Source organism: Eleutherodactylus coqui, chromosome 4 (genome assembly GCF_035609145.1).
Source record: "Eleutherodactylus coqui strain aEleCoq1 chromosome 4, aEleCoq1.hap1, whole genome shotgun sequence".
Classification (NCBI taxonomy): domain Eukaryota; kingdom Metazoa; phylum Chordata; class Amphibia; order Anura; family Eleutherodactylidae; genus Eleutherodactylus; species Eleutherodactylus coqui.
The window spans coordinates 103575031-103602913 of record NC_089840.1 but is presented as its reverse complement, the minus strand read 5'-3'; the positions used below and the strand labels follow the sequence as shown (position 1 = coordinate 103602913).

The following is a 27883-nucleotide window of genomic DNA, read 5'->3' as shown; positions in this document are numbered from 1 at the left end:
TCCGGTTTTGAATTCTGCACTGCATGTCAATTCCACAGCGGATTTGGGCAAGATCTTTCCCATTCAACATGATGGATAGAAATATCTGGAAGGCTTTAGAAACAAAATGGACTCAGAAGAATGTTGAGTTGATCATAAACTTCTATCGTTGGCACACTGCCAAAGCAATATTCAATGATCGCTACAAGGTAGTCTTACAAATAGCCATTTGATACAAAACAGAAGGTGTTACTGGTGTGTTTTATAAGGAGAAAAGAAACATTTTGGTAATCTGCACCTTGTACGGAGGCCCCTCCTTTAGACTCCGGTTATTTACATTCATGAGGAACATGTGCGCCACTGACATAAATCAATCAGACACTTGTCAAATTAATACTTCATAACAATAACGAAAAATTAAACATTTTCCAGAGTACGGAATCCAAAGATTTATTATGTGACAGGGCTGAGCCAAAAACTGCTGTCAAATACATTTCACTCCCCACTAATGTTTTCTGAGAGCTCCAGTATATTAGTCCCCGGGCAGAAGTAGTGCTGGCAACTTTCTTCCATTTCCTAACTCCAGTGCAGAAATCTTAACACTTTGCTATCTATCAGTATTTATGATTGAAGGAATACACAATGAGTGCCTATCTTTAGAGGAGTCAGTCAACCTGTAATTGATGGAACACCAACCTTCAGGACCCAACTAATTGGCACAATCACGTAAAGCTGCAGTACCAGGCACAACCACATGTTTGGATGACTTCCAATGCATAAACACACAATAGAGAGGAGTAGCGCTCCATTCCGCTCTGTACTACTGATCGGTGAAGTCTCCGAGGTAGGAACCCAGCCAATATCCCCACTGATAGTCTATTCTAAAGAGAAGCTATTAATCTTTATTTCCCCAAAAAACCTCTTTAAGATTCTAGCCCCTAAATGGGCAATATTGAAATGTTAGATCCAAAATGGTAACCATGGGTGATCTCACCATAATATATTAGAGAATTGAATATCTGTAAAATACTTCAACTAAATAGCCAGTAAATGCCAGGATGGCAGACATAGCAGATGCTATGGGGACGTGCCAAATAGCTGGGTTTAGTGATAACTGTGGATGATGAAAGACAATCACTGAGAGACAGAGAAAAGACGACAAGGACACAAAAGAGGGAGTGGGGGCTAAATTGTTCATTAGCCTAATGGAATGGGACCCCATTCCATGTTTTTCTATGAAGCCGCCGCCTGCCTTGTGTTATGGTTCTGATTAAAAAGCACCTTAAATAACAGTATGTTTGGCTGAAAAAGAACATATGACCATCCAGTTCAGCCTATGTCCCCCCTAATGTTGATCCAGAAGAAGGCAAAAAAAAATCTCAATGAGGTAGAAGCCAATTTTCCTCATTTAAGGAGAAGAAATTCCTCCCCAACTCCAATCTGGGAATCAGAATAATAGTTTAGATCACCGACCCTTGTGAAGTTGTTAGTCACTATAACAAGTAATAATGTTGCGCTTAAGAAAGGCATCCAGGCCCCTCTTCAACTCTTTTATTGAGTTTGCCATCACCACATCCTCAGGCAGAGAGTTCCACAGTCTCACTGCTCTTACAGTAAAGAACCCCGTCTATGTTGGGGAAGCATTTTTTGATATCCCCCACCAGTGAGTTCTGCATACACTATGACTACATGTTATGACAGATGGTGACTAGTTTATGGGAAAAATTACAAATACTATAGGCCTTCCTCCTGTCGATGACATTGTATGATAGAGTAGGTATATACGGACATGTAGTTTTACAGCCCATGAACAACATGCATAACTGGCTGCACAAAAATGGCAGTAAAAATTAATGCAATAGCCACTTTGACTTTCAAACATTACTAAAGGAGCTCCCTCAACTGGACAATCCCTGTCCTTCTACCCATCTACTACCAGAAAGAAGAGCTGCTATACAGAATAATGCCCACTTTAAACCTAAACTTACAACATTCCCAAGAAGGCTACATGAACATTCATTATCAACAGTATTTATGAAATGCCTACCATGCCCAGTCTCATATTCTATATGCGCCCCATGCGACAATGTCTGAGCTAATGGAAAAGTGTTGCCTACCCAGAAAAGTAGAGATCAAACAGCCAGAAAAAAAATCAAGACCTATGTGATTTTCACAATATATCAATCAGGAATCTGCAATCATGAATATTTGCAAATAATATTTAGGCTAACCAGAGGAGCAGTGCCATGATTGCCAAATCTTGTCTAAAGTGCTTTATTCAAATGATCAAATAGAAAGGATACAAAACTAAGAAGATATAGAACTTGTAGAGGAGCCATAAAAACCAATGCTGCGTGTATATCAATGCAACTGAGAACAATGGAGCTCATGCTGGGCGTCTAAGAAAAGGAAATGTAAGGCTTCACATGAGCAGACCAGGTGCAAACTGTAGTTCAGTAGTATTGGGGTGGTTTCACATATGTGTTTAAAACCGTGGTCGGAGGTTTTGACGCAGATCCGGCATAAAAAACGGGAACAAAAAGTATGGCATGCAGCGCTTTTGTTCCATCCAAAAACCGGGCAACTGGGTCCGTTTAGTGCAGTTCCGTTTTAAGACTGAGCCTTGGGGATCCCCCTTTCCTGCTCCCCGAATGGAGCAGGAAAGCTGAATCCCCGACACTGGTGTGAAACCACCCTTACACAATTGGTGTGTACCCCGTTGATGGCTATGGTGCATGCTACACCAGACTCCAATACTTGGTATAAAAATTTGCACAGACAAAAACGGAAAACTAATTAAAATGACAATCAATTCATTTAGGAAACATGAAATGCCAATATAAACACAGTGCAAAGCCGTCTCCACACACGGTTGTGGAGTATTTCCTGTCTATCTACTTTTAATAGACAGGACATACAATTAAATGTTATGTAACTTCTTATTGAGATTTTGAAGATCTGAAAAATATGTTTCATAACCCAGGGTGTTGTCATGTACAGTAGCCCAATATAGCAGCATGTGTGTGTAGATCCACTTTCACATGTGCGCTGGAACCCTCATTCGGAGATTCCATTGCCGATCCAGCACAGAATACCGGAAGAAAATCAACAGAACTAGAGATGAGCGAGAGAGAGATCTCCCCCCCTCGCCCCCTGTCGGCACCCGAATCTTTTGAGACGAACGGGCAGGTACTGGCATAAGGCACTACTCGCTCGAGTGGTTTGCCTTAGCGAGTACGCTCGCTCATCTCTAAACAGAACCCATTATAGTCAATGGGGTCCGTTGGGCACTGTTCGGTTCCGTCATAAAATGGATCTGTTCAGCCAGGGGATCCCCCTTATTTTTTTAAGAAGTATAAGCAAAACAGTTCTTGGCATTAATTTAATCATTGCAATATGTGCATACTCAACAACCAGAACATGTTTGAGGATTTTACTTAAATGTAAATTTGTCACATTTAACCGTTCAAAATTACGAGACAAAATGTAATAACAAACAGTAGATGCGTCGGCGTCCCGCGAGCACCAAGCTGGACACAGAAGTGTAGCAACTAGAGATGAACGAGTATACTCGCTAAGGCACATTACTCGAGTGAGTAGTGCTTTAGCCGTGTATCCTCCCGCTCGTCGGAGGACAGCGGGAAGGAACAGAGGGGAGATCTCCCTCTCTACCCCCCGCTCCCCCCCACTCCCCGCCGCAACTCACCTGTCACCGGCGCCGGCCCCCGAATCTTTAGAGACGAGCGGGGAGATACTCGGCTAAGGCACTTTCGCTCGAGTAATGTCCCTTAGCAAGTATACTCGCTCATCTCTAGTAGCAACCCTTGTTTCTGATTGTCCCCCACTATTCTGCTGTCTTGTTCCCTACCATTGGATTAGAGACTCATTTTTACAGAATTACAATGTACAATACAAGTCATTCGTTTCAGAAATGACAGGAATGACCCTACAGATCCCTACATCCATACCTGCATGAGATCGCGGCGTTCCTTCTCTCCCAAACAAATTGCCTGCCGTATTGTCCGAAGTTCACTCATTATTGCTTGAGCCTCGTCTAGCTTATAGTTTGTATGAGCGCTTGACATCTTACGATCAATCCTGCACACACGACAAGAAGGAAAGAAGACAATAGATCCAATGAAGTAGTCTTACATGTACATCAGGGGTCACAAAGGGGTTAAATAATATTGAAGAGTAAATTCCGTTGCAAATTCTGCATGCAAAATAGAGTCAAAATCCGTACCATTGGTGCAAATTTTTACTCAAAATGAGCTGTATACCCACAGGCAATTTCAGAAGATAGAGCGATGGCCACCAATGTCTTCGGTTGTCATCGCACTCCTTCACCTAATACCCAACAGACTGCACTGAGCGCAGCGCCGTTGGTCAGGTGATGACACTTCTGCATCACCTGACCAGTGGCGCTGCACTCACTAGAGGCCACTAGGTACCAGTTGAAAGTGCGTGCTGACAGCTGAAGACTTTGGAGTGCTCTATCTTCTGACACCGAGTCAAAATTCTCACCAATAGTGCAGATTTTGACTCTGTTTTGGATGTGGAAATGCTGAGGAATTTGTAGCAGATTTTCCGCTGCAGGCATTCCGCAGCATTTCGGACCCGTGTAAACATATCCTTAAACTAATAAACAGTTTGAACATCAGGGCTGAGGGTTCTGCTCACAAGAGCTTACAATCTATGAGGAAATAGGGGTGATACAAGAGGTAAAAATGTTTTTTCTGTACAATGGTCTAGCATCTCTTTCTAAATAGGGTAATATATGGTACATAAAGCTGCATGAGGCGGTCACCAGATAGTGTATGTGTAAGTGCAGATATGAAGTACATTAGGGTGTTTTTAGGACTTGCTTAAAATTGTAGATATTGGTGATTATCCCACTTATCTGGGGTAGCGTGTTCCAGAGAACTGGTGCAGCTTGAGAGAAATCTTGGAGATGCGAGTAAAAGGTTCGGTTTATGGAGGAATGTATTGTGAGATTGGTAGCAGAATGGAGAACATGGTTAAGATGTTGGACAGAGAAGAGGAAAGAGTTAAAGCGTATAGTAGTACTATGGACTTTATAGTCCACGCTTAACTCAGCTCAAATTTGGATTAAGGACTTTAATTTCCTATGAAATGAATTCCATACAATATAGTGACATGCTTGTAAAACTCTTGACAGGATGCAATGCACAACACAACCACTGAGTGGCCACAATAGACACGTGTAGGATAGACAGCTCGTGACAGAGTATTGCAAAAAACATGTTGTTTTTTTTTAACTGGTCATCTCAGGGCGCACATCTTGGGACATGTTAAGCCAAGAGAAAAGATAAGGAAGGACACCTCTATAGTTGTCATGTTTAGGTGACTTTTGGTCATATAGTGTAGCTGCGAGTCCAGCTAATAAAATACTTCTGCAGAAGTCCATGCTTCCTTTCCGATGGATGTATGACGAATACTGTAAGTGGTCTTTTGTTTAGTCTGGTTTTGCTGACAAAGCAGTGTTGGAAGGAAGCCAGCTGCTTTACTGCCAGACGTAGGTTTATGAGAAGGAGGAGGGCAAAACGGATGATCTCCTGGGACGCTTATATGGGAATTCTTTATACATTTCTCAGTCTTGATCGCAATATGAGACAGAGTAAGATCAATGGAGAAGGAGATATTTAACCTTCAACCGTGGACGTCATTTACTTGTTACACTTCCGTGGACTTTTTTTGCAACAATGAACTGGATGTTTATAATAACTTGTTTTTATTAAGTTTTCAGGTTATAAATAAAAAAACATATAGAACCAATTAACCTTTATTTATAGATTTCAGAAATGTTACATAATAAAGAACTAGAGGAACTTTTCAGTCTTAATTGACGACGCAACCTCCCCTCATACCCCTCTTTTCGCCACTAAAACAAAAGCTACTGGGTCGTTTGGTCCCGGGGGAAAGCAGGGAAGTACGCGATTCTCAGAAACCTAGAATGGGGAGGGGTCCGTGAGACTCCAAGTTCACAGTCAAAGGCTAAGGAGGAGAATTTGTTGTTTGCTTTAATTTTTGTGCTAGTTTTACATTTTGTGTCTTTTTTTATTTAACTTTTTAGCATTTCTGTAAAAATAATGTAGAAACAGATATGATCAATCGGCAAGAAAGTAAGCCGATCTTTCCATGATTAAAAAAGGTCAACTCACCCCATGATGTCCCATTCATTCATTTATTCATTCATTCATTCATTCATTCACTTATTCTTAATATATTGGTAATATAAAAAGTTGGGTAACGTCTACGCCCTGGGGACAGGTGAAGAGTCCTCTGCACAATCTGGATTTATGGCGTTAATGTTTCCTAGTACGTTCCTAGTTCTGTAAGACTACGTGCATTTCTCAGCAATAAGCTCACTTTAAAAAAAGTTTAAAAAAAAACACCTTTCCCAGCATAAAGCACATAGTGGCCATAAAACAATATCTACTTTTTACAACCTCATTCATTAATGTCAAATCGGAGGATATGTTGAATAAATTAACCCCGTGAGTAAGCTGCCCTTGGAATGATTTAATCCTTAGAGTCCTATTTTTAAAATCCCATCTAGAAGAAATAGCTGCCAGCCGCATTAGACACCTCCCATGTAAAGCCATAGATTACTTACTAGAAGAATGGAAAGTTTTGTTGTGAATCTGGCCTTTTACATCATCAGGGCTGGCAGAAGGCCTCCAGCTAACCACAGCTTTCTTCCTGCTACCCTTCTATCAACAGCAGGTACTGTTGAGAGGCCAGGGCTTTTTTTTTATAAACAGGACCTGTCCCATTACTATTAACAATGGCCTTTTTGTTTCTAAGTCACTTCTGTGTGTTTTACTGTTATCTCAGGGCACTGGCCATATCTGGTGTTTTCTCGTGGGCTCGTGTCTTGTGCTACATACATATAATCTATGGCTTCTCTACCAGCTCCCTAACAATGCCACCCTGTTCTTCAACTATGCTAAGATTTTCTAAACTAAACACCAGCCCAGATGGAAATTCCCTGCACTGCCAGAGCTGTAATGTCGTCTCAGCTATGCGTTCAGTAGGAAGGAATTACATGTTTGGGTCCTTGTGGAATACTGGGTAAGAAAAACTCATCCTGGGAGGAGGGAAGACTGAGTCAGCATTGCAACAAATACTAAATTCTGCAAGTTGTACAGTAACAAAATGCAAACTGATGTGACCATTCACCGCCCTGGAACCAGAAGCTCAGACAGGCTGCTTAATGGTAGAATTTCATATGTGCATTACAAAGGATATTACATACAGGGGTGGACAAAAATATGGAAATATCATACGAAATGCATGGTATTTTAGCCATTAGCACTGAGCTGCCCTTTTGCCTCCTGCTTGGCTGAGAGCTTTCCCACCAAATTTATGTTTACTTCACCTCTTGCCCTGCTCTGGGTGGTTTTGGGAGTCAACTGGTAATAGCAGCTGAGAGGCTCAAACCCCTGAACCCTGTTGCTTGGGTAGATGTTGACATCTACCCGGGAGCTTTTGTATCATTATCTCCCCTTCAGTTACATGGGATTATAAATCATATCCAATAAGACATATACAGACCGATTTTAAGGCATGCATTTCGTACGCCATATCGATATTTTTGTGTACACCCTCGTACATAAAAGGTGCAACAGCACATGTTCATGTTAGTGCATGAAAAAAAAGTGTATATATTCTTTTCTGAGGTATGTTTAGCATACTAGTGTTGGCTTGGGCAGAGAGAAGTTGTCCCATACAGTAAGGCTCCGTCCAAATTTCCCTTATTTTGTTCTGCCACAGGAACAGAAAAACAAAGATAACAAAGTGACTATAACGGGTTCCTTCCGGGTTTCCATCATGATGTGTATCATTTGACAAAATAGCAATGCATGCTGTGCAATTTTTTTCCAGCACTTATGATGGCATCATTTGATGGAACTTTTGACTGAAGCTCTGAACAAACCTCAAGTATTAAAACAGAGCCCCTTCCCGTAGTTGGTTGAGGTCACAACACATCCAACCACCTGGAAGAGGTGATGCCGATTTCTATGTTGCTTTGGCTGATTTCACACAAACTGTCGGTTTTGGGGAGAGATCACTGCACAGGTTCTCACCACCCATTAAAATAAGCAAGAGGCCCAGCTGGGTTAGGTGCCAACATCGGGGGCTCCAAAGAAGCTGGAAGCCGGTTGGTGGGTGCTGACTAGTTCTACAAAGCATCATGTCTGTGAGGATGAAACATAGAACACACCTAGAGTATTCTAGAATCTATGTACACATGTATGATTAGTGGCAATCGAGACACATATGGAACATGTAGCTCCACATCATGATAAACTTACTCTTGTAGAGTCTCCACTCCTTTCTCTTTGAACTGAAGTTCTTGCTTCATCAATGTCAGCTCTCGTTTTAACCTAGAAAGCTAAGAAATGATGGCTATATTAATTACAAACTGCATTTTCTAAAAGTTTAATATTTTCAACTGGCAGAAACTTTTTAGATTAACTTTCCTTTATTTCTTTAAAGGAAAGTTCATTGAAGAAGAAGAACAGCATCAAAACATTAGCTGTAAGGTAAGAGAATACAGAATATACGACAATGTACAAAATGCCAAAATAATGGGCCAGAAAATGTACAAAAAAAGTGTTATGATCAGATTTGTTGTTCCTCTTTAAAAAAAAAAAAAAAAACAAACAAAAAAAGGCTATAAAACCAAAGGAGTGAATGGAGGTGGAGCACTGGGGATCGTTCCCGCTTACCCACCTTCGTTCACAGTAAGTCATTCATAAGTGAATGACTGCCTGCTTACTGTGAATGAAGATGGGCAATCATTTACATTGAATGATACGTCATTCCATTTTCTGAAACAAAACAACGAATGAGAAGTGAAAGACTTTTGATTCGTTGTTGAGTCGGTGCATGCATTTACACTGTTTGTTAATTGTTCCGATTCTCTATTCTCTATATTATAATCAATCCGTGTAAAAGCACCTTCATACGGTTGCAGGGCAATTTGTCCAACAACCCCAAATTTTATCAAATTTATTAGGGCATCCACAGGCCAGATTTGTTAACAGGAGTGCTACGTCATTGACCACCTGAATTCAGGCTGCCTTATTAGGCCTCATGTCCATGGCATGCGTGGATTTGCCATGCAGATTACCGGAGCGGATGCACTGCGAGTCATCATTAAATTAATTTTTTATTGCTTGTGGAAGATCGCAGATTGCCTTTTTTTTCCACGGGGATGTACATAGTTGCACTGCGGATCATCCACGCGGAAAAAAAAATCTGCAAACCCACCTTCCTAATTGATTTTAACCTTCCAAATTCGCAGTGCATCCACAAATGCATTTGTGGATGCACTACGGATTGTAAGCTCCCATAGAAATGAATGAAGCACATCTGCTCATGATCCAAGGTAAAATGGAGCATGCTGCGATTTATCATCCACGCGTGGCATTTGCAAATAAAAAAAAAAAACAATCCGCAGGCGTTAAATGAAGTGTGGACGCCCAATGCTTCCCTATAAGCGGCTTGATTTGCGGATCTCACACGCGGGTGGCATTCATGGATTCCACAAATCAAATCCGCCCATGGACATTGGGCCTTAGTAGGACTTTTACGATACTTCGAACTGAGCAAAACTACTTTTTTGCATAAAAAGACTAAAAAGTTTATACAGGATGCAAGTTACCACATTTCCCGAAACATTATCCATAAGCCCCAAATAGACAAGCCTTGAGATACACGATTCGTGGGGTATTTAAGTGAGACTCCATAAATGCGAGAACATCAACTTTTTATATACTTTACTAGTAAATTGGATCTGTCAAGAAAGTATGCTATGGTGCCCAGTTTTTAAACACTGGAAAGGACAACATATTAAAATGAGAACTTGACAAAACATATTGTGCCCTTTAATAAATAGCCGAGAAAAAAAAAATACAGCAGACTCATAATAATGAGTCAGCTGTATCCATGAGCGGAGTGCTACCTCAACTCCTCAGGCCCCTACAGGCAGGTACATCAGCAACCACCAACTGTGGTGAGAGGGATGCAAGTTCCTACTAAAACACAAATGTTTTAATTATGCATCTAGAATGTGTAGTTTGACCAATATTATAACTTCATACATCTGTCTTTATTAAAAATGTAGCTCGTTAATAATATATTAATTAGTCCCCTTTTTTCTCAGATTTAAGTTAGAAAGAAGACTGAAGTGCGAACACTATGAATTGAAGAAGACTCCCTTGTACCTCCGCCACTTTTCTTCTTTTCAGAAACTTTGGAGAGAGAATTACTTTGCCCTCCGCCACTTAACACCTCTAGAAAATGCAACTTGGGGAGGATGCTGCCTACCCTACATGAACATTTGTTTAGTTGAGAGCTATTCTTTACTGGGAGCATTTAATATGAAATCAAGTAATTCTTGGCTTAATTTTTTTAAAATAAAATCAGGTATAAACACTGAAGACAACCCAGTTATTTAAAGGGGTTGTCCATGATTAAGCATGATTAAGGATATATTTTTTTCAGGAACTGTGATATATTAAAGGGGTATTCCAGGCACAAACTAACATATAAAATCTAATGTACATCATATTACAATAAGTCATTCTGCAGTAGGTTCCCTGTACTCGGTCTAGCTACTGTCATCATTTTGTATCTGTCACATGACCCTTCCCCTGAAAAATATCTCTACTTTCTCTAACATCTAGTCCCCATTTGCTACTTTCTCCCCTGCCCATGGCCTCCAATATCCTGTTAGCAGTGCATGATGGTAGGAAGCACTGCACTGTATTGCTCATATGCAGTTATGAGTGCCAGAAGGTCCGGTCTACCGGCTTCAGCAGCTTTCTCTGGCGATGAGAGGGAGGTTGGTGCTAGTAACTTGCAGGACCTGTGAGCTTTGGGCGGAGCTACAGGAACTGTGAGTTGTGGGCGGAGCTACAGCGCTGAGCCATAAACAAGCTCAATGCATGCTGGGAGTTGTAGGTAACAATCTATTGTTATATTTTTACTGCAGCTGTGATCCACATAAATGCAGATCAGAGTCTACATGTGATGAAGAAAAGGGTCCAGAGCGGCAGATAAAAGGTACAGATTCCACTTTGTATCCAGAAAACCCCTTAAACTGAAAAAAAGGTCTTTTATCCTGGTGAACTCCTCTAAGATTACAGGTCCCAGTATAATATACAATTGATAGTCAGGATTTATTTCTTTATAGCGGCACTTACCCTGTCTCGGCGACTCGCTATTTCAGCTTTGATTTGATGTGGATCATATTTTGTATTTGTAGAAAATCCAGAAAAAGCTAAATAGAAGAACAGATTGCCATTATCAACAACTAAAAAGTCATAATGAAGTACAGTAATGCTGCACACATTTAAAGGGACTAGATCACCAATTCTTTTTTTATTAATTAAAACCAAAAAATTGAAACATTCTCTATTTTTCTAATCAATTTTTATTTTCTGATTGTAGAATCTCTTATACTGTTGTCTGTACATGGCTATGCGGGCGCCATCTTTCCCGGGCCACATTTTTCACACAGGAGCGATGATCGCTCAATAAATGGAGGCGGAGATCACTCTGACCGGACGCCCGCCTCCATTCACAGTCAACAGGTCGTCCTTCATAGATTAACAACTGTCTCATTACACGAGTCGATCGCCGTTTGATCTTTATGCCTGCAGAAACTGAACACCGAATGAATTATCGTTTGTCGTTCAGTCGCTGCCAGAATCTACACGGACAATATCGTGCAGATTACTGCGATGCAGCAAGGGCCAATAGTAAGATGACCAACTATTATTTGTGGTCTGTGTGAAAAATGCAGGATTTTAAGATTTTTAAAAATACAGATCGTGACTTAAAATTGGCATAAAAAAAAAAAAAAAATCAACATTTCTTGAAAAATATGTTTAACACAAAAAAATGTGATTTATTGAATAGGCCATTTTCTGACAACATATTCCCCAAAGTGCACTTTCACACGGGCGCTGTGGGTGCGCTGGTTAGGAGCGCACAAAAAGAGCTTCTATTAGGAAACAATTGTTTGGTGCAGCACAAAGCCTTGCATGTCTCAAAGATAGGACATGCGAGTGCTATGCCTGCATCTAGCTCCGTGGTGCGGGCATAGCTAGGATCTGTCCTATCTTTGCTGCGTGCCTTCCATTGGCTCCTATGGGAGCTGGAAAGCATGCAGCTCGCACCACGGATCGTGCTTGAAGCAGCTTGAATTAACCCATTCAAGCGATCTTTTAAAGCTGTATAGCCATAATCTTTGCTGGTGGCTATACAGCATGCCCACAGCGCCCGTGTGAAAGAGTCTTAGGCCACTTTCACGTGGCTGAGAAAATTGCGCGAGATTTGTGCGATGCAAGCACAAATCTCACACAAATATAACCCTCCATTCTTTTGAATAAAGTCATATACATGAGTGATGTCCTATCTTTGGGGCCAAAAAACACATCACACAGCAATGCGATGCAAGGTTCCCATTGGAACAATGCTTTCTGCCGAGACGGAGGATCGCAACTCCACTGGAGTGACGCCTCGCATCTGTGGGGACATCGCATGTGCACGAGCGCAATATTAGCCTTAAAAGTTTAACTGCTCTTTATAAAAACTTTTTTAATATTATAGGGACATTTCAAAAGTTTTGATCGCTGGGGTCCAGCTGCTGAGACCCTCACGAATTGCTGGAACAAGCGCTTGTCCAATCACCGTCACTGCTCACTAGCTAAAGAAGGGCCCATAGACTTTTTACTGAGCCAGCCTTCAACTTGCGAGCAGTGACAGCGCTGGGATGAGCTTCCACTGGCTCATTCTAGCAATTGGTCGGGGTCTCAGTAGCCAGACACCCAGCAATCAAAACCTTTGACATGTCTTTATCACATGTGAGACGTTTTTAGAAACCTACAGTTAAACACAGCAAAATCTGAGAAGCACAAATTTGTACAAAGGCTCAACAAGGCAACACGCCAACAGTAATGTGGGTCCGTATGGACCTAGAATACTGCTGTATGCTTTCAGGCACCCTGACATCACAGTTACCAATTAGAACTTCACCCTAAAGAGGACCTGACAAGTTGTAACGTTGGTCTTCTCAAAGAAATGGTCTTTTGGAGAGATTTCACTGTATATACTGTCTGTATTCTAATAGATATACATCTTAGTAGTGCGGTTTATTATCAAAAGAACTCTGCCCCTATGTGAGCCATGGAAAATTATGTAACTAGACGCTGCACCTCAATGTCACTCATCATCACCATAGCATCTACAAGGTGGTCCATTGAAAAGTAGGCTGGCACCACACTCTTATGAAAGGGCTACTTTTCCATGGCCCACTTTGTAGATGCTATGGTGAATGAGTGAATGTGAGGCGCAGTGTGTAGTTACATAATTTTCCGTGGCTCACCCTGTACAAAAAACTTCATTGGGATGTTGTTTATTGGGAAATATTTTAATTGGATGCACTAAGGCCTCCTTCACATGACTGTATGCATTTTTACGTTTCCCATACGCACCATATAATTGCATAAATGAAGATTTGACTCAATCTTTTATTTGCATATTTCAAGCCATTTACAAAGGGCGCTGCTCTGTGAATTTGATAAAAAAATAGGCAAAAGGCGATGGAAACCAACGATTGCCATAAAACACTCAGAATGACCAATAATGCATAATTATGGCGAGCTGTCTTCTTTTCCCAGCACTGTACACAGGCCAACTCCCTCTCCCTCCCTTTTTTCAGCTTCTATAGAAGTGTATGGGAGCTTGCTGCGTATCACGCCAAAAGATTAGGTCAAGACCTATGTTTTCCTGCGACGTATAAAACAGGCAACCATAAACGGTCACGTAGGTCGTGTTCTTTCGTGCGCAATTATTTTACACGGCAAAAAAAAAATCAGTCGTCTGAATGAACCCATTGAAATCCAATGCATTGCAAGGTCCGCGAGGAAATACCTGCACAAATATGTTAAATAAGCCCTCACAGTGAAAGAAAAACTTGCAGAGGCTTCTGAAAAATTCCATCAGTGTCTATGAAAGTAGGCCGGTGGGGCAACCAGCAAAGGGACCTCCACGTTGGTTTGCCTTGAGTATTTTGTGCATTCTAAGTAGTTGACACCTTGTATTACAACTAGAGATGGGCGAGCATACTTGCTAAGGCACATTACTCAAGCAAGTAGTGCCTTATTCGAGTACCTGCCCGCTCGTCTCTAAAGATTCGTCTGCCAGCGCGGGTGAGAGCTGAGTTGCGGCGGTGAGCAGGGGAGAGCGGGGGAGAGGGAGGGAGAGAGAGATCTCCCCTCTGTTCCTTCCCGTTCTCCCCCGCCGCTCCCTGCACCCGACGGTAGCCAAATCTTTAGAGACAAGCGGGCAGGTACTCGAATAAGGCACTACTCGCTCGAGTAGTTTGCCTTAGCGAGTATGCTCGCTCATCTCTAATTACAACTATTATTCTGAATTTGACTGAATAATTGAGCATGGATATTATATACACACACACGCATACATTATATATATTTATATTGCAGTCGCTGTCCCGTGTCGGACTTTCTGCTAGTCTACTATGTATTTATGGGGACTAATCAAATGAGTACATTACAAAGTGCCGTAAAAGAGTGGGTAGAATATAACAAGTTTGCAGATGGGGGGGGGGGGCATATTATCATTTAATGATGTCAGTATGTACAAAAAACTGTGATACATCTTTGTTTTCATGAAAGAGAGGTCACATTGATGGTGACGTTATCCCATTCCATGAAGCTTTGACTATAAAACTCAAAATTTCAATTAAAACCATCTGGCCGGGTATACTGAGGATAACATAACTCCACCTACCGATACAGAACTATCTCTCCGCTATCATTCTGCTTGCTATCAGTATCACACTGCTATCAGATGTTCTAACTTCATAATCATATGTACAAAGATGACAACTTCATAACTTCTGCAACTACTTAAAATACTCCCATGACATCATCTTCCTCGCTAATTTCATGCATGGAGAGCGTTCATTCATATAAAGCAGCAAACAACTGGAATCAGTGTAAATATGTGGGTGGCGGTGACTCACTAAAAGGAAAGACTCGCTAGAAGAGATACAAATACAATCCACAGAATAGATTCCTGCCTCTTATGAAATGATGATTCTTCCCTTGTGCGTAAGGCCGGCAATACCAGAAAGGCAACATTGATCACTTGTTTGAAAACAAAGCAGACTACAATGAAGTCTTAACCTTTTTAGTTATGTATGCGCAATCAGCAGCTCACGCAGCGCAGTGGGAACCGTCGTGTGGGCTGCAGAAGTTTATATAAAGAATGGCTTTGTCTTATGTTTGGCCTACACACGTAGGCCGCTGCCAGATGACATTCTTATCTAAAGAGTGGGAAAGTGGGACCGAAATGAGTCTACGAAGACACATGGGACTCGATACAAAGAAATGTGATCACATTAATGTGTATTTAAATGACACCGAAATGGCGCAGCAAATGATTAGCCATGTTTCTAACTTACGGTCGTAAAGCAAAACGCTCATGATTACATGCAGTTTTGGCAGAGTCGTAGCTAAAAAACCCTATTTACTATATGTGCTCTTGCCGCATAATGGGACAAAACGAAACCATTGGTTTAGGATTCTCGTGCGTTAATACTACGTGTGAGAAAAGATTGGAATTGCTCTATCTTTTCTACACAAACTTTTTCTATGTGTGAGAAAGATAGGGCAGGACCGATCTTACAGTTTTGTTTTTTTTTAGAACTTGTGCGTAGTTTGAATAGTCCAGTTCTTGCACTAATTTACTCCATAGAGGTGAGCGTACTAGTGCATGCACCCATGTGTTTTTGCCCTTTGGCTGGCTTCACATGAACATAAGCACAATTGTGCACATCTGAGGGCTTATTAACACAGGCGTCAAAATCGCGCAGAAGATAGCCATGCAAATAAAAAAACAATCGCAGAAAAATCGCCTGAATGGCGACTTTTCTGCGCTGAAGTCCCCAGCTGTATTAGCGTTGAAATAACGCTGATGAGCGATGAAAAAAATGTGCTGCTGTTCAGGAGTTCGGGGACGAGAGAGAGATCGCGGCAGCAGCCCCAAAATCCCTCGGAACAGCAAGTGTACACTTTTTAAATGTCCCGCTGTAAGCTCCTGTTAGTGCCCAGCGGGGATGAAGGGAGTCCCATGCAGTGATGAAGGGAACCCCTACCGGGGACTACCTTTATCCCTGCCAGGGCTTCCGTTCAACTTCCCAGGGAGTCCCCTCATCCCCACCAAGAAAGGGAACCCTCAGGGAGATGAAGAGGGTTCCCCTGCCGTGGGGCTTCCTTCCTTTCATCCCCACGGGAACACAATGCTTCTGAGTTTAGCGGCGCGGCAGAACTTGCTCTCCCTCCCTTTTTTTCCAGCTCCTATAAGAGTCTATGGACACTTTTGCACACCAAGATAGCTCAAACCCATATTTTCGCACAGCAGGGAATTTCAGTCGCTAATGTCCTTTCTTTTTAGGTGCGATTTTTTTATTTTTTTTTCACGGGTAAAATTCCTTCATCTGAACGTTTTCCATAGGAAACCATTAGTTCTAATGTCGCATTTTTTTGCGCATGTGAGTTAGCCGTGCAAATTCCCTCGTGTGAATGATCCCTTGGTGCAACTTTTTTACACATTGGACAAGGCTTTTTTTGCGTGCAGTTGGCGTATTCTATAGCACTTTTTACTCTCGCAGGGCATGTTTTCTTGCACAGGACAAAATCACACACCAATTGAAATGGCCAATTCGTCTAATAAGTTCCAAATGTGCTCTTTTTCCAACTGAATTGCACAGTGTTTCACGCATCTCCTTGCGTATTGTATGTGCCCTTGCCCCCCCCCCCCCCGTTGACTTCTATGGGGATAGTTGGTGCACAAATATGTAGAAAGATAGAGTATATTCTATTTTATTTTGAGCGACTGAATGCGCATGCCAAAATACTAAAATGTGTATTGTGCGCGCCCTAAGAAATTACATTTATTGAAGTAGACACACTTAAAGGGATTGTCTGAGTTCTATATATATTTTTTTAATTAGAGCTCCCCATGACAAAGCATCCTATACGTGCCTCACCTAGCAGCTCCAGCCCCTCAGCCCTATCTCCTCATCTGGCGTTGTATTTACAGGCTGCAGTCAGTCTGCTCTGGCAGAGTTTGAGCCATCCTCAGGCTTACGATTGGCTGCAGCAGCCTGTGACGTCCCTTAGGCAGGCTGCTGCAGCCTGTCAACATAGATCCATTGCCGAGAACGGTACCACGGCACTGGAGCTGTCTAACGGGACTTTAAAAAAAATAACAACTTGGATAACTCTGTTAAGGGGGTTTACCCATCAGAGACAACTTCTTTCAGTATTCAGCTGATCTCCCCTAGTCTCATGCCCAGCACCCCTCAGCAAACAGATGATTTCACTGGGGGAAGGTATGTCCAGTCAGGCAAGAGCCTTTCAGCAACAGTCACTGCTATATATGCAGAATTACAGGATGGCCAATCAGATAGCTATTCAAGTCCACGAAAACAGAGTAACACACGCGTGTGAACTGGCTTTGCGATCACAAAATGTACAGAACTATATGCTGACATACGTGTGTCAGCCTGATTATTGCCCTCCCCCAACCTTGTTCATATGTAAATACACTCCGTTGCCGCAATAGATTTTGCGCAAATGCTTATCTGTCAAAGCCCTTATAGAAAGAAAAACTGCAGCCTCTAATATCACTTGCATCAGTCATCTCCTAGAACACAATCATCAGCCCCTGTATATACTGTAGACGCTGAACAAGCCGCATCTGTCCTGTCCCTAAATGTACAAAGTGATAATATTCAGAGTCAATAGATACCCTATTGTGCTATAAAAAGTGCAAGTTTTTGCAGTTCTCCTGAAAATACCATGCTAAATGATATATGTCAGCATATACTAAGTACATTAGTACACCTGTAATACTCCATACTAGCTTATAATAAATCATGGATCCATATAACATAGGATCCACAAGATGATAGGCTTCTGAATATTACGCCATACGACTATATCATTGTTATTAATGGAGTAGACGGGTGAGCATCCTTCAGGACAACGGCACTGGATGAGAACCTAAGAGGAAGGAACCATCTATGTACTTACAACTGGCATGGGAACGATTGTCATCCTCACAAAGTTCATGGAGTTGCTGGTATTCTTCCTGAGCCAACTCGAAGCGCTGCTGCTTGATTTGATAAATCTCCTTCTTGGCATTAAGAGCCTCCTGGGCTACTACCAAATACTCTTTCAGCATCCTCTCTTGTTCTCGTCTCCATTGCTCTCGAGGGTCTTCAATTTGTGTTATTTCTATAAGCCAACAAGAAAGTGGGAGATATAGTATATTGCCGGAAATGAATGCAGAAGATTTATTTGGTTTGATTGCCCACATGCGACTGATTTATAACTGATCAAATGACATGTAATGATGGAGAGAAAACTCATGACGACTACTAACCAATAGCAGACATGTCTAAGCAGACCACAGATAATGAACAGTTACATTCCATGCACTGAATGTATGAAACTCTGAGCAATAAAGAACTTCTGCCTTTGATCATTCACAGGTAGCGGAAATGCTGCAGAATTTCCAGAGCAGCGAGTGCAGCACCGCTGGTCAGGTGATGCGGAAGTGGCATGCCCAGCAATTCCGCTACATGTGAACATACCCTAAAAATGTCTAATATCTCCACTCTAAAAATGTCTAATATCTCCACTCTACCCAGTCCATTTGCTACCGACCATCAGTTAAAACTGCCGTATATAGCTATGCACAGCAAAAATAAATACTATTTTCTACAGGATCGTGCAGAAGTAGTTCTATCACTTTTAATGCAATGCAAGTACAAAACCAGTTCAATGACATAAATTGTAACAAATGGAAGTGAAAATTAAACATTCAGTACATTAAAAGTCTGTTGTCGACATAATCAACCACGGCACCCTGAAGATTGATGACAGCATGGAGATGAGAAGCCACATGAATTTTTACATGAAAGTACACTTTTTCCAAAACAATCCCCCCCCCCCCCTCGAAGGAGTTGCCGTTTTGCTGTAAAACTCGGCCTGCAGTTACATCTCAGGCAGATATACAAATGATAAGAGTTGTGGTATGACTAGTGAACGGTCTTGCCACCTGAGGCCCTAAAAGTGGTTCTACCCTTGGCCTATAAAAAGGCTCTCAGAGACTCCTTGTAGGTAGTGACCGCTTTTTCGGCTTCTGTGGAGTTTATTGACCACTAGACGCCTCTACGACGCAATCAAAGGTATTTCGCCCAGTTAACAGAGTTTGAGAGAGGGTGCATTATTGGAATACGGGAAGCTGGATGGTCGAATGGACAAATTTCCCGCCACCAGACTGTTAGGAGGTGTTGGACAAGTGGATGTGTGAGGACACACACACAAGGTGACCGGGCTCAGGATACCCTCCATAGATCATCGCTCATGTATGTGACTTCATTTAAAAGATGAAAGTTCATATTCGCGCAAGTTTTGTGCATCTCACAAACTCGTGCGAGATTCTTGGCCACATGAAACCAGCCTAAGGCCTTAGTCACACGGGCGTTTTTCCCACAATTTGCGTATCGCATGATGGATGCGCATCCGCAAATCGCGTGACCGGGGCCGAAAAATCGCCTGAAAATACTGCTCCTAGCCGCGTTTTAATAGAAACGGGCCGGAGCTGTCCAGCGCATTGAATTCAATGGAGCCGGCAATACAGCTGGCTCCATTGAAAGCAATGCGCTGCGGGCGATCGCGGGATGAATTTTCGGGAAGGGCTTAAATACATAAGCCCTTCCCTGCAATTCATCAAGAAATGTGTAAAAATAAAAAAATATATATACTCACCTTGTCCCGGCAGACGGAGTTCAGCCATGGCCGGCCGGCAGTTCTCCTGAACTGCTCAGGGTAGTATTCAGCAGCCGGGGATTTAAAATCCCCGCCCGCTGAATGAGCTGCCTCTGATTGGTCACAGCCTGACCAATCAGAGGCAGCTCTCACTCACACCCATTCATGAATTCATGAATGGGTGAGTGAGTGCTGCCTCTGATTGCCTCAGCGCAGGGACCAATCAGGGGCAGCTCTCAGCTGTCATTCACACCCATTCATGAATTCATGAATGGGTGTGAGTGAGAGCTACTAGTCTGAGCAGTTCAGGAGAACTGCCGGCCGGCCGCGGCTGAACTCCGTCTGCCGGGACAAGGTGAGTATATATTTTTTTTTGTTTTTACACATTTCTGGATGATTTTCAGGTAAGGGCTTATATATTTAAGCCCTTCCCGAAAATTCATCCCGCACTTGCCGGCAACCCATTGCTTTCAATGGAGCCAGCTGTATTGCCGGCTCCATTGAATTCAATGGGCAAACATCATTCTTCTCTGCCACAGCTGTTACAGCTGTGGCAGAGGAGAATGATTTGTCTATTATATGTTCTCAATGGGGTCGGCGCTGCTGCCGCCGGCCCCATTGAGCGCATACAGAGAAGAGAACAGGAATCGCAGATCGCAGATAGGTGCGATCTGCGATTTCTGTTCTATAATTTATCAGACGAGCGCATAAAAAGCGCTCATGTGTCCGATACCATTGCAAAGCAATGGTTTTATAAAATCGCTGGACGCATGCGCAAATCGCGCGAAAAAACTCCCGTCTGACTAAGGCCTTAATGATAGTTTTGCTCTGATATTGTAATTACTTACTTATATTAACGTTACAATCACACAGAGAAAGTTTCATCCCATTCTGACTAGGGAATGGATTTTTTTTTTACATTGAGTGTATTTCCCAGCTAAAGAATACACATTTTTCCAATGTCCAATGTTTCCAATTTCAGCACGAAAAGGTAATAACATCCCATATACTGTAGAAATATAATGACCTTAGAACTCAAGGTCTTTTTGGGATACGTTTATTCATTTTCATAGTAACTTGACATTTAACGCATTAAGAAAATGATCTGTACCACAATTTATTTGCCCTTTCAGTAGCATTGCAATGGCTTTTGTTGTGTTAAGAAAATAGCCTTGCAATGGCTTAAGATAGCTTGTTGCAGAAAGTCATCACAGCCAAGTTAACCCTTTGCAATCCAATTTGTATCCTGGTTTTCCTAGGGGGCTTACTCTTTTTCTGCTACAATGGCGAAAATGTACAATGTACAATGGCGCTATATGCTGGCTAAAGCCAGTACTGCATGAGGTGACACGTTGGATAGGCTCTGACAGCAGAGAGGCTGGCAATATACAGTAAGAGAACCCCGACGGATGTCTTCCAACATCGGAGCTGTACAGCCTTAAATCATAACGTCTTCAGAGGTCAGACAGTGGATTGGAAAAGGTTAATCTTCGCTAGAAAGTTCCTGTTCTGCAATTTTGTATAAAATATCGTATAATATATACTTCCTACAGTACAATCCCCGGACTATCAGACATAGAACACTATATAAAATTCACTTGCTTCATGGAGAACCTTTGGAAAGCCTAAAATAAAATGTTAAGAAAAAATTAGCAATTTTTTTTTTTTAATCTTAAAACTTCCTAAATAGTTCCTTCGCATTATCTTCCGCTCATAGTGGTGTGAAATTACACAGTATGTTGAAACTCTCTGCTATAATGAAGAGCCAGATCACCCCACTTCCAGAAGCTAACTATCAAATGCTGAATTATAGGGACACTCTCATCACCTTTGAGCTCCAAAAAGTATGCTATGGGGGTCAAAGGTGAGGAAATTGGGAGTCCATGGAGTGTCATAGTCACTGGGCGCTTCATTCCAGCGCCGTGTCCACACAAAGTTAACACATACCAGCAGCTTGACTCTTTCTTGGCTCCCATAGAGATCAAGAGTCAAGCTGCTGGTGCACATTGACTTTGTGGGGCACACTACTGGAATATAGCATGTGGTGTGTATGAAACATGCCTCCTCAGACTCTCCATTTCCTCACCTTAGCTTAGTTTATGGGGCTCAAAGGAGATGACAGTGTTATTTTAAAGTAAGGTTATAACAATTCTTGGTCCAAAACTGAAATTTGGAGAGAAAATCTGTCATAGTGCGCTACTGCGGTGGCTCACCTGTGATAGGAGCTACGGTTGGACACTATCATTTCCCGTAGACTGCTCTTTGGTCCCAATTTTTGTATCACTGCCCGTCTTCAGCCTGTAGGGTCTACTACCGCCCCTCCTCTTAAAAGGACAGTGTGTGCGCTCCCATTAGATCCTCCATCAATCTCCAGCTACTTTTTCCTATGTTAGGCATCCTCTTCCTGTAGAGGGTGCCTAAACAAATGGTCATTTTTAACCACTGTGACAAAGCCCCTGATCATATAGATTCTGGTTTTCACTCCTGCCTGCCCATCAACTATTCTGATTTCTGTGCTTGCTGATCTCAGCTCTGACTACTGCACTACACAACCTGGACCTTATTTCTGCATCTGTACCGCCTGCCCAAACCTCCAATAGTCAAGCTACTACGCTCCAGTGCACACAATCAGGTCCCACGTCTCAGCCTTGGCATAGCATCATCAGCCACACCACTAGGACTATCTGTGTAAGTAACGGCCTGGTGACCTCTTAACAAAAACTGTATGGGGGTGTCAAGGGTGAAAACTGAGGTTCCTCGGATGTTGCCTCCACAAAGAGCCCAAAGCCATACCAGTGTGTGGCAAGTTGGGTTCACAGCTGCCTGTTTGACAAAATCTTCATAGATCCTTGATTGAGTGGTCACATCCACAATGAACAGCACATGACTGTCGCAGTTTCCTTGAGGATCTGAGCGGCAGGAATCAGGGCTTCTGTTCTAGATTGGGGGGGCCAGTTTAGGAGGCGAATCGGACCTATTTCTGCATTTACACCATTCTCTGCTCCTAGTTTTTTTTCCCTTTGGTCTCCTAAAACCCCTTTAAAAAAGCTAGATAGTATGGAGCATAGAAGTAGCATTTCCTATTATGTCCTGCCTACCAACGACTTTAGATAAGATGCTTCAGTTAACAGAACGCTTTGTGTTTGCACGTTCCATGGCATAAAAATCTGTATGTTGTAAGTTAGAGGGAGAATAAGTAGTGTAAAAAACTTACGGTTTATATGGTCCATATAATAAACACCAATCTGCTGGTCGTAAACCATTTCCCATCCTAAGGGCAGTTCATTCCCAACACAGTCTGCAAATGTTAAAGGCTTTGTTATCCTGGAAGAAAAAAAAGGATTTGTTAGACACTTGACGAGATGAATTGCGCCTGGAAACAACATAACATGTAAGTAACGAGAGTAAATTACTACGATATATAAAAGCGTAATCGGCTTCTTTTTACTCTACTTCCTAAATTCAATGGATTGGTAGGATTAACTGTAGTGCAAAGCTGCTCCGGGTAGCATGCCTAGGGACTAACTGAACACAAAAGCTATGGGCACCCTTTTGGTTGTGCTCATATGGGGTGCAATTTCTCTTCCTCAACATATGAGCACATGGAAGCAACTTTTAATGGGGGAGTCTGAGTATTTAGAAAAATTAAAGTCACAGTGGGCCTTACGTTTGGTGTACAGTATATACTGTGGCAACTTGGGGGTTACTTGCTCACAGGGATCGCCATCTTCTCCCTTAAGAACGTTGGCACTACTCTCACATAGACGCTGAACAACCGGATGTCTTCAAATATCTCTGGCATCTATCAGCTTTATTGCAAATAGCAAAAGGTTTACAGCATCACACATGCATATCCACTGGAACATAACATGAATTATGGGTTTCTAACCTGCAGTGTCTTTGTCACGATACCACACGCGGAGTGTCTAGGGGGCGTCCTCCCCTGTCAAACTCATTACTGGGTTGCCAACCCGCAGTATCCTTGTCACTTACTTAACCCAGGGCATCTAGGGGGCGTCCTTCCCTGTCAGACTTGTGACAGACACTGTCTGGTCAGCACCGGACCTCAGGATTACAGCCCCGGCAGTCTTTTCCCTGCGGCTTTTAGCAGGGAACTCAATGTGTCTGCAGGTTTTAACTCCTCCAGATACACCTACACAGCTGTCCCTGCTGATTAGCACACATTCAAGTACACAGAATGCGTGCTAATCAGCAGGGACCCGGCAGGCCATTCTGTGCACCGTCTTACCACAATACATAGAAAAGAAGTATACAAACTTATATTGGAATGCTCCTATGAAAGCCAAAGTGTGCAAAAATTTGAATCTGCAGGTAAATTTTCCTTATATAATTATTTACCTTGGTTTCTTAAATGTAAGGTGCTTTATAAACGATAAGTCCTTAACACCGCAGACAATAACAAAACGGCTGTATGTTACTGGGCTGTACAAGAAAAATCCCCCAATCTATGTTCTATTCTCTGTCATCACTTGATGCTCTACAGTCATTGGCCCTTCTCACCCCCTGCTTGCACTTAAGACTGTTAATATTGAGAGCTCTCTTCTATTTTCAGGTAACGCGTTCTATTTTCTGGTCCAAGAACAGGAGGAAGCAAATAAATTGGAGCAGTGCTAACAGTTGTCTGTGCGGAGTGCACTGGGTGGGAAGAGCAGGGCGTCTGGAGGGAGCAGATGTAGCCAAAAGCTGCAGAGCAGGAAGGAATGTCAGAGCAGTTCCCCTTGAGACAACCCCTTTAAATGGGTATTCCCACCTCAGGCATATAGTATAGGCACATTGAAATGAACGCTTTCACGTCACACATATATATGCCCTAAATGTACATACCAGAAGCAGTTAGGATGTCTGTCATCCACAGTATATGTTGTTTATACAGTGGACTCGGGAGATGAACCTGCTCCTTATACAGTGGGTATTTGATGTCTTTGACAGTCAACACCAACCCACAACAGCCAAGATCAGGCTGCCATGATTTTATATCCATTAGGGACCTGCACTATGAACGTCATAAAAATAAAACCCCCTCCAAAATGGTACAATTGCATTTTTTTCCATTTTGCCCCATTTTCTAAGAGTCTTTCAATACATTTTATGGTGTATTAAATTATATCCTCAAAAACAGAACTTGTCCCGCAAAAACAAGTTCTCACATAGATATGTCATTCAAAAAATATATATATACACATATGAATACCGAAACTGCATAATTTGACCTGAATACAGATGCATCAATGATACTTGCTCATAAAAGGGTTAAAGAAGCAGCCAAGCTTGCAGTGCCACATTGGAATCCTCGCGGCCGAACGGTTCCGTTCAGCGCCGGACGGACTCTATTGGCTCGAATGGGGTCTGCCAGCTTTCCGCCAAGCTGCATGTTTTTGAACGGAAGAAAAAGTCCTGCATGCAGCGCTTTTTCTTCCGGTATTTTCAGCCAGATCTATGACGCAACCTTCCACCGGCGCAGATGCGTAATCAGTCTTAGCATTTTAGTTCTATATTTTTATACATTTTTTTTAACTGGAAGCGGATATAGAAAGGATGAGCTCACGCCTCTAAACACGGGCTAGTAGATAGTAAAATATAGAAGTCCTAAAAATAAAGGATCTGCTCTGCAGAATGCGACATTCCAGGAACTGTTTATGTTTAGAATCAAACTGCTTGTAACGCGCTCGGCGGCCGCATGCCACTTCCTCGGATAATTGCTATTTTTACATCTCCAGTTTTATTATGAGATTAAAGAGCTTAATTTATTGTTCAGACCTAACCACATAAATAGATCTGATGGAGAACGCTTCGCTCCTTTCGCTATTTCTAGGACGTGATTTGGGAGTTTGGCAAAACAAACTAATTAACAGCTGTTTGTAAAATTAGATAAGCGGGCTCGCTCTTTGCGGGGACTAGGTCTAATTCTTCATCTGTCACTCACAGCCACGTCTGCGCTCACATCTATTTTCCCAGGCCCTTAAAAATACAACTTGGAGGGAAATTGACCCCAAAAATCTGAGGGGCGGAGAGTTCTGCCATATACTGTAACAAATCTGCTTTCCCTATGAAGTGATACAATGTAACAATGTGCTTGTGTGTATTTGTGCTGCCGCTGCAGGTTCTCTCACCCTGGAGGCTCCTTCACACGAGCGGATCTGTGCGCGTGAAAATTTACACATGCAGTATGCAGAGAATAGGACCCATTGATTTCAATGTGCTTGTTCAGATTTTACAGGCACATTTTGGTGGCGCAAATAAAAGAAAACGCAGAATGCTCTACTTTTCGATACATTTGCACCCCCCCCCCCCCCCCCATTGACATAGAAGTCAATGGGGGGTTCAAATGCGCGCACAATACGTAAGGAGATGGGCAATATGCTACGTAATTCCGCTGGAAATAGAACACATCTGGAACTAATTAGCAAGTGGTGCGTCTTCTTTACGCAAATGATTAATGTAACAAAGTAAGGCTGGTCTCACATGAGCAGATCTGATTTGCGAATTGCGCAATCAGCAATCGCTATTTTGCGTTAAAACGCGGGCACTAAAAGGCATACATTTTCAACTTTTCCTTCAGAGATACGGATTGTGCATTCTGCGACTGGAAGAAAAATCGCAGCGTGCTCTATTTGCTGCGGAACCAGCGCAGATAACATCCATTGATGTCAATGAAGGCGTTCGACCCTCAGCCCATACGCAATTAATATTGTGTATGGGCTTGGTGTACCCGCGTCATCGCTAAGCAACAGCACGGGAAGTACAAACAAGAAAATGCACATGACTGCTTGCGAGCCTTTGCGGTTATTCGCAGTACACTTAAGGGAGGTTCGCAGGGTCACCGTTATGGCTCACAGCCGGAATCCGCTGCGGACCTCCTGCATGTGGAATCCCACCCGCTCATGTGAGCCCGGCCTAAAGAATAGTAAACACTGAGGGCATCTTTGCATTTGCGCGCCTCAGCGCTGTGTTTTTGTGCAGCAAGCAATACTTTTTGTGTGCATATGGGCATATTTTGCTGTACTTTTTCCGCCCCGCAGGGCATGTTCATTTATGCGCGGCAATCAAGAAGCACTGCCTGAAATAGTTAATTAGTTCAAGATATGTTCTTTTCACAGTAAAATGAAACATTGTATCACGCATCTCCGTGCGTATGCCCCCCCCCCCATTGACTTCTATGGAGCGCAAATGCGCAGAAAAGTAGAGCATCCTGTTTTTTTGCGCAATCCAAATGTGCGTGCAAAATACGGAAATGTTGAAATCAATGGCTTCTACTCTCTGCGTATTGCGTGCGTAATGTTTGTGCACGCAAATACGCCCGTGTGAAAGAGCCCTTAAAGGGAAAATGACTTTGGTGAAGTCCGGGGTCTGGAAACAACACTAATTTCTGGAACAATAGGGTAGTATAAAGAAGTTTAAAGCCTTTGGCGCGGCTCTGAGATTTCTGTTACTGGAAATCTGACACATCTTTCTAATTAAATTACTATTGAGCTAAACAGCGGAGCGCTCAGAACACTGTGTCAGATTTCCAGTAACAGAAATCTATCGCCAAAGGGGTTTAATTGGTGTGGTGCTTGCATTTGTAGAAAATGTGGGTGACACATGCGGATCTACGGAAGAGTGTGGAGATCAACACGTTATAATTGTGGGCTGAGGCGAGCGCTGATTTATAGCAGCCCAAACGCATAGTGGCGGCTGTGCAAGAATGAGTGGAACACATGGATACATTTTTATTGTAATACATGTCATTGGGGCGAAGTGGGCTGTTTTCCACCTTTCTGAAGAGTAAGGAAAATCTGTGGAGTATAAAGCAGTAGATAATAGACAGGGAGGAGGGGGATGCTGCTGCAGTTGTGCACTCCAAGTTACAGCAAAACTTCATAAGGGCAAGCAGCTAGGGTAGATTCACAGCACTGCACTCCACAACTTCACAGTAAGGCCTCATTCACACGGGCGAGAATCTTGTGCAAGTTTTGCGCATTGTGAGACGTACAAAACTT

General features: G+C 42.5%; 1 protein-coding gene across 1 annotated transcript in view; it reads right to left on the bottom strand.

The window, feature by feature from the left end:
- The window catches only part of WWC3 (WWC family member 3), a 152574-nt gene that overhangs the window by 64525 nt on the left and 60166 nt on the right, over positions 1–27883 (bottom strand). Inside the window, exons 2-6 of the mRNA XM_066599932.1 lie at positions 23098–23207; positions 18141–18344; positions 11217–11293; positions 8319–8398; positions 3948–4077 (exon numbers count right to left, since the gene is read on the bottom strand). Coding sequence (XP_066456029.1) covers positions 3948–4077; positions 8319–8398; positions 11217–11293; positions 18141–18344; positions 23098–23207 — 601 coding nt within the window. The remainder of the gene's footprint in view (positions 1–3947; positions 4078–8318; positions 8399–11216; positions 11294–18140; positions 18345–23097; positions 23208–27883) is intronic.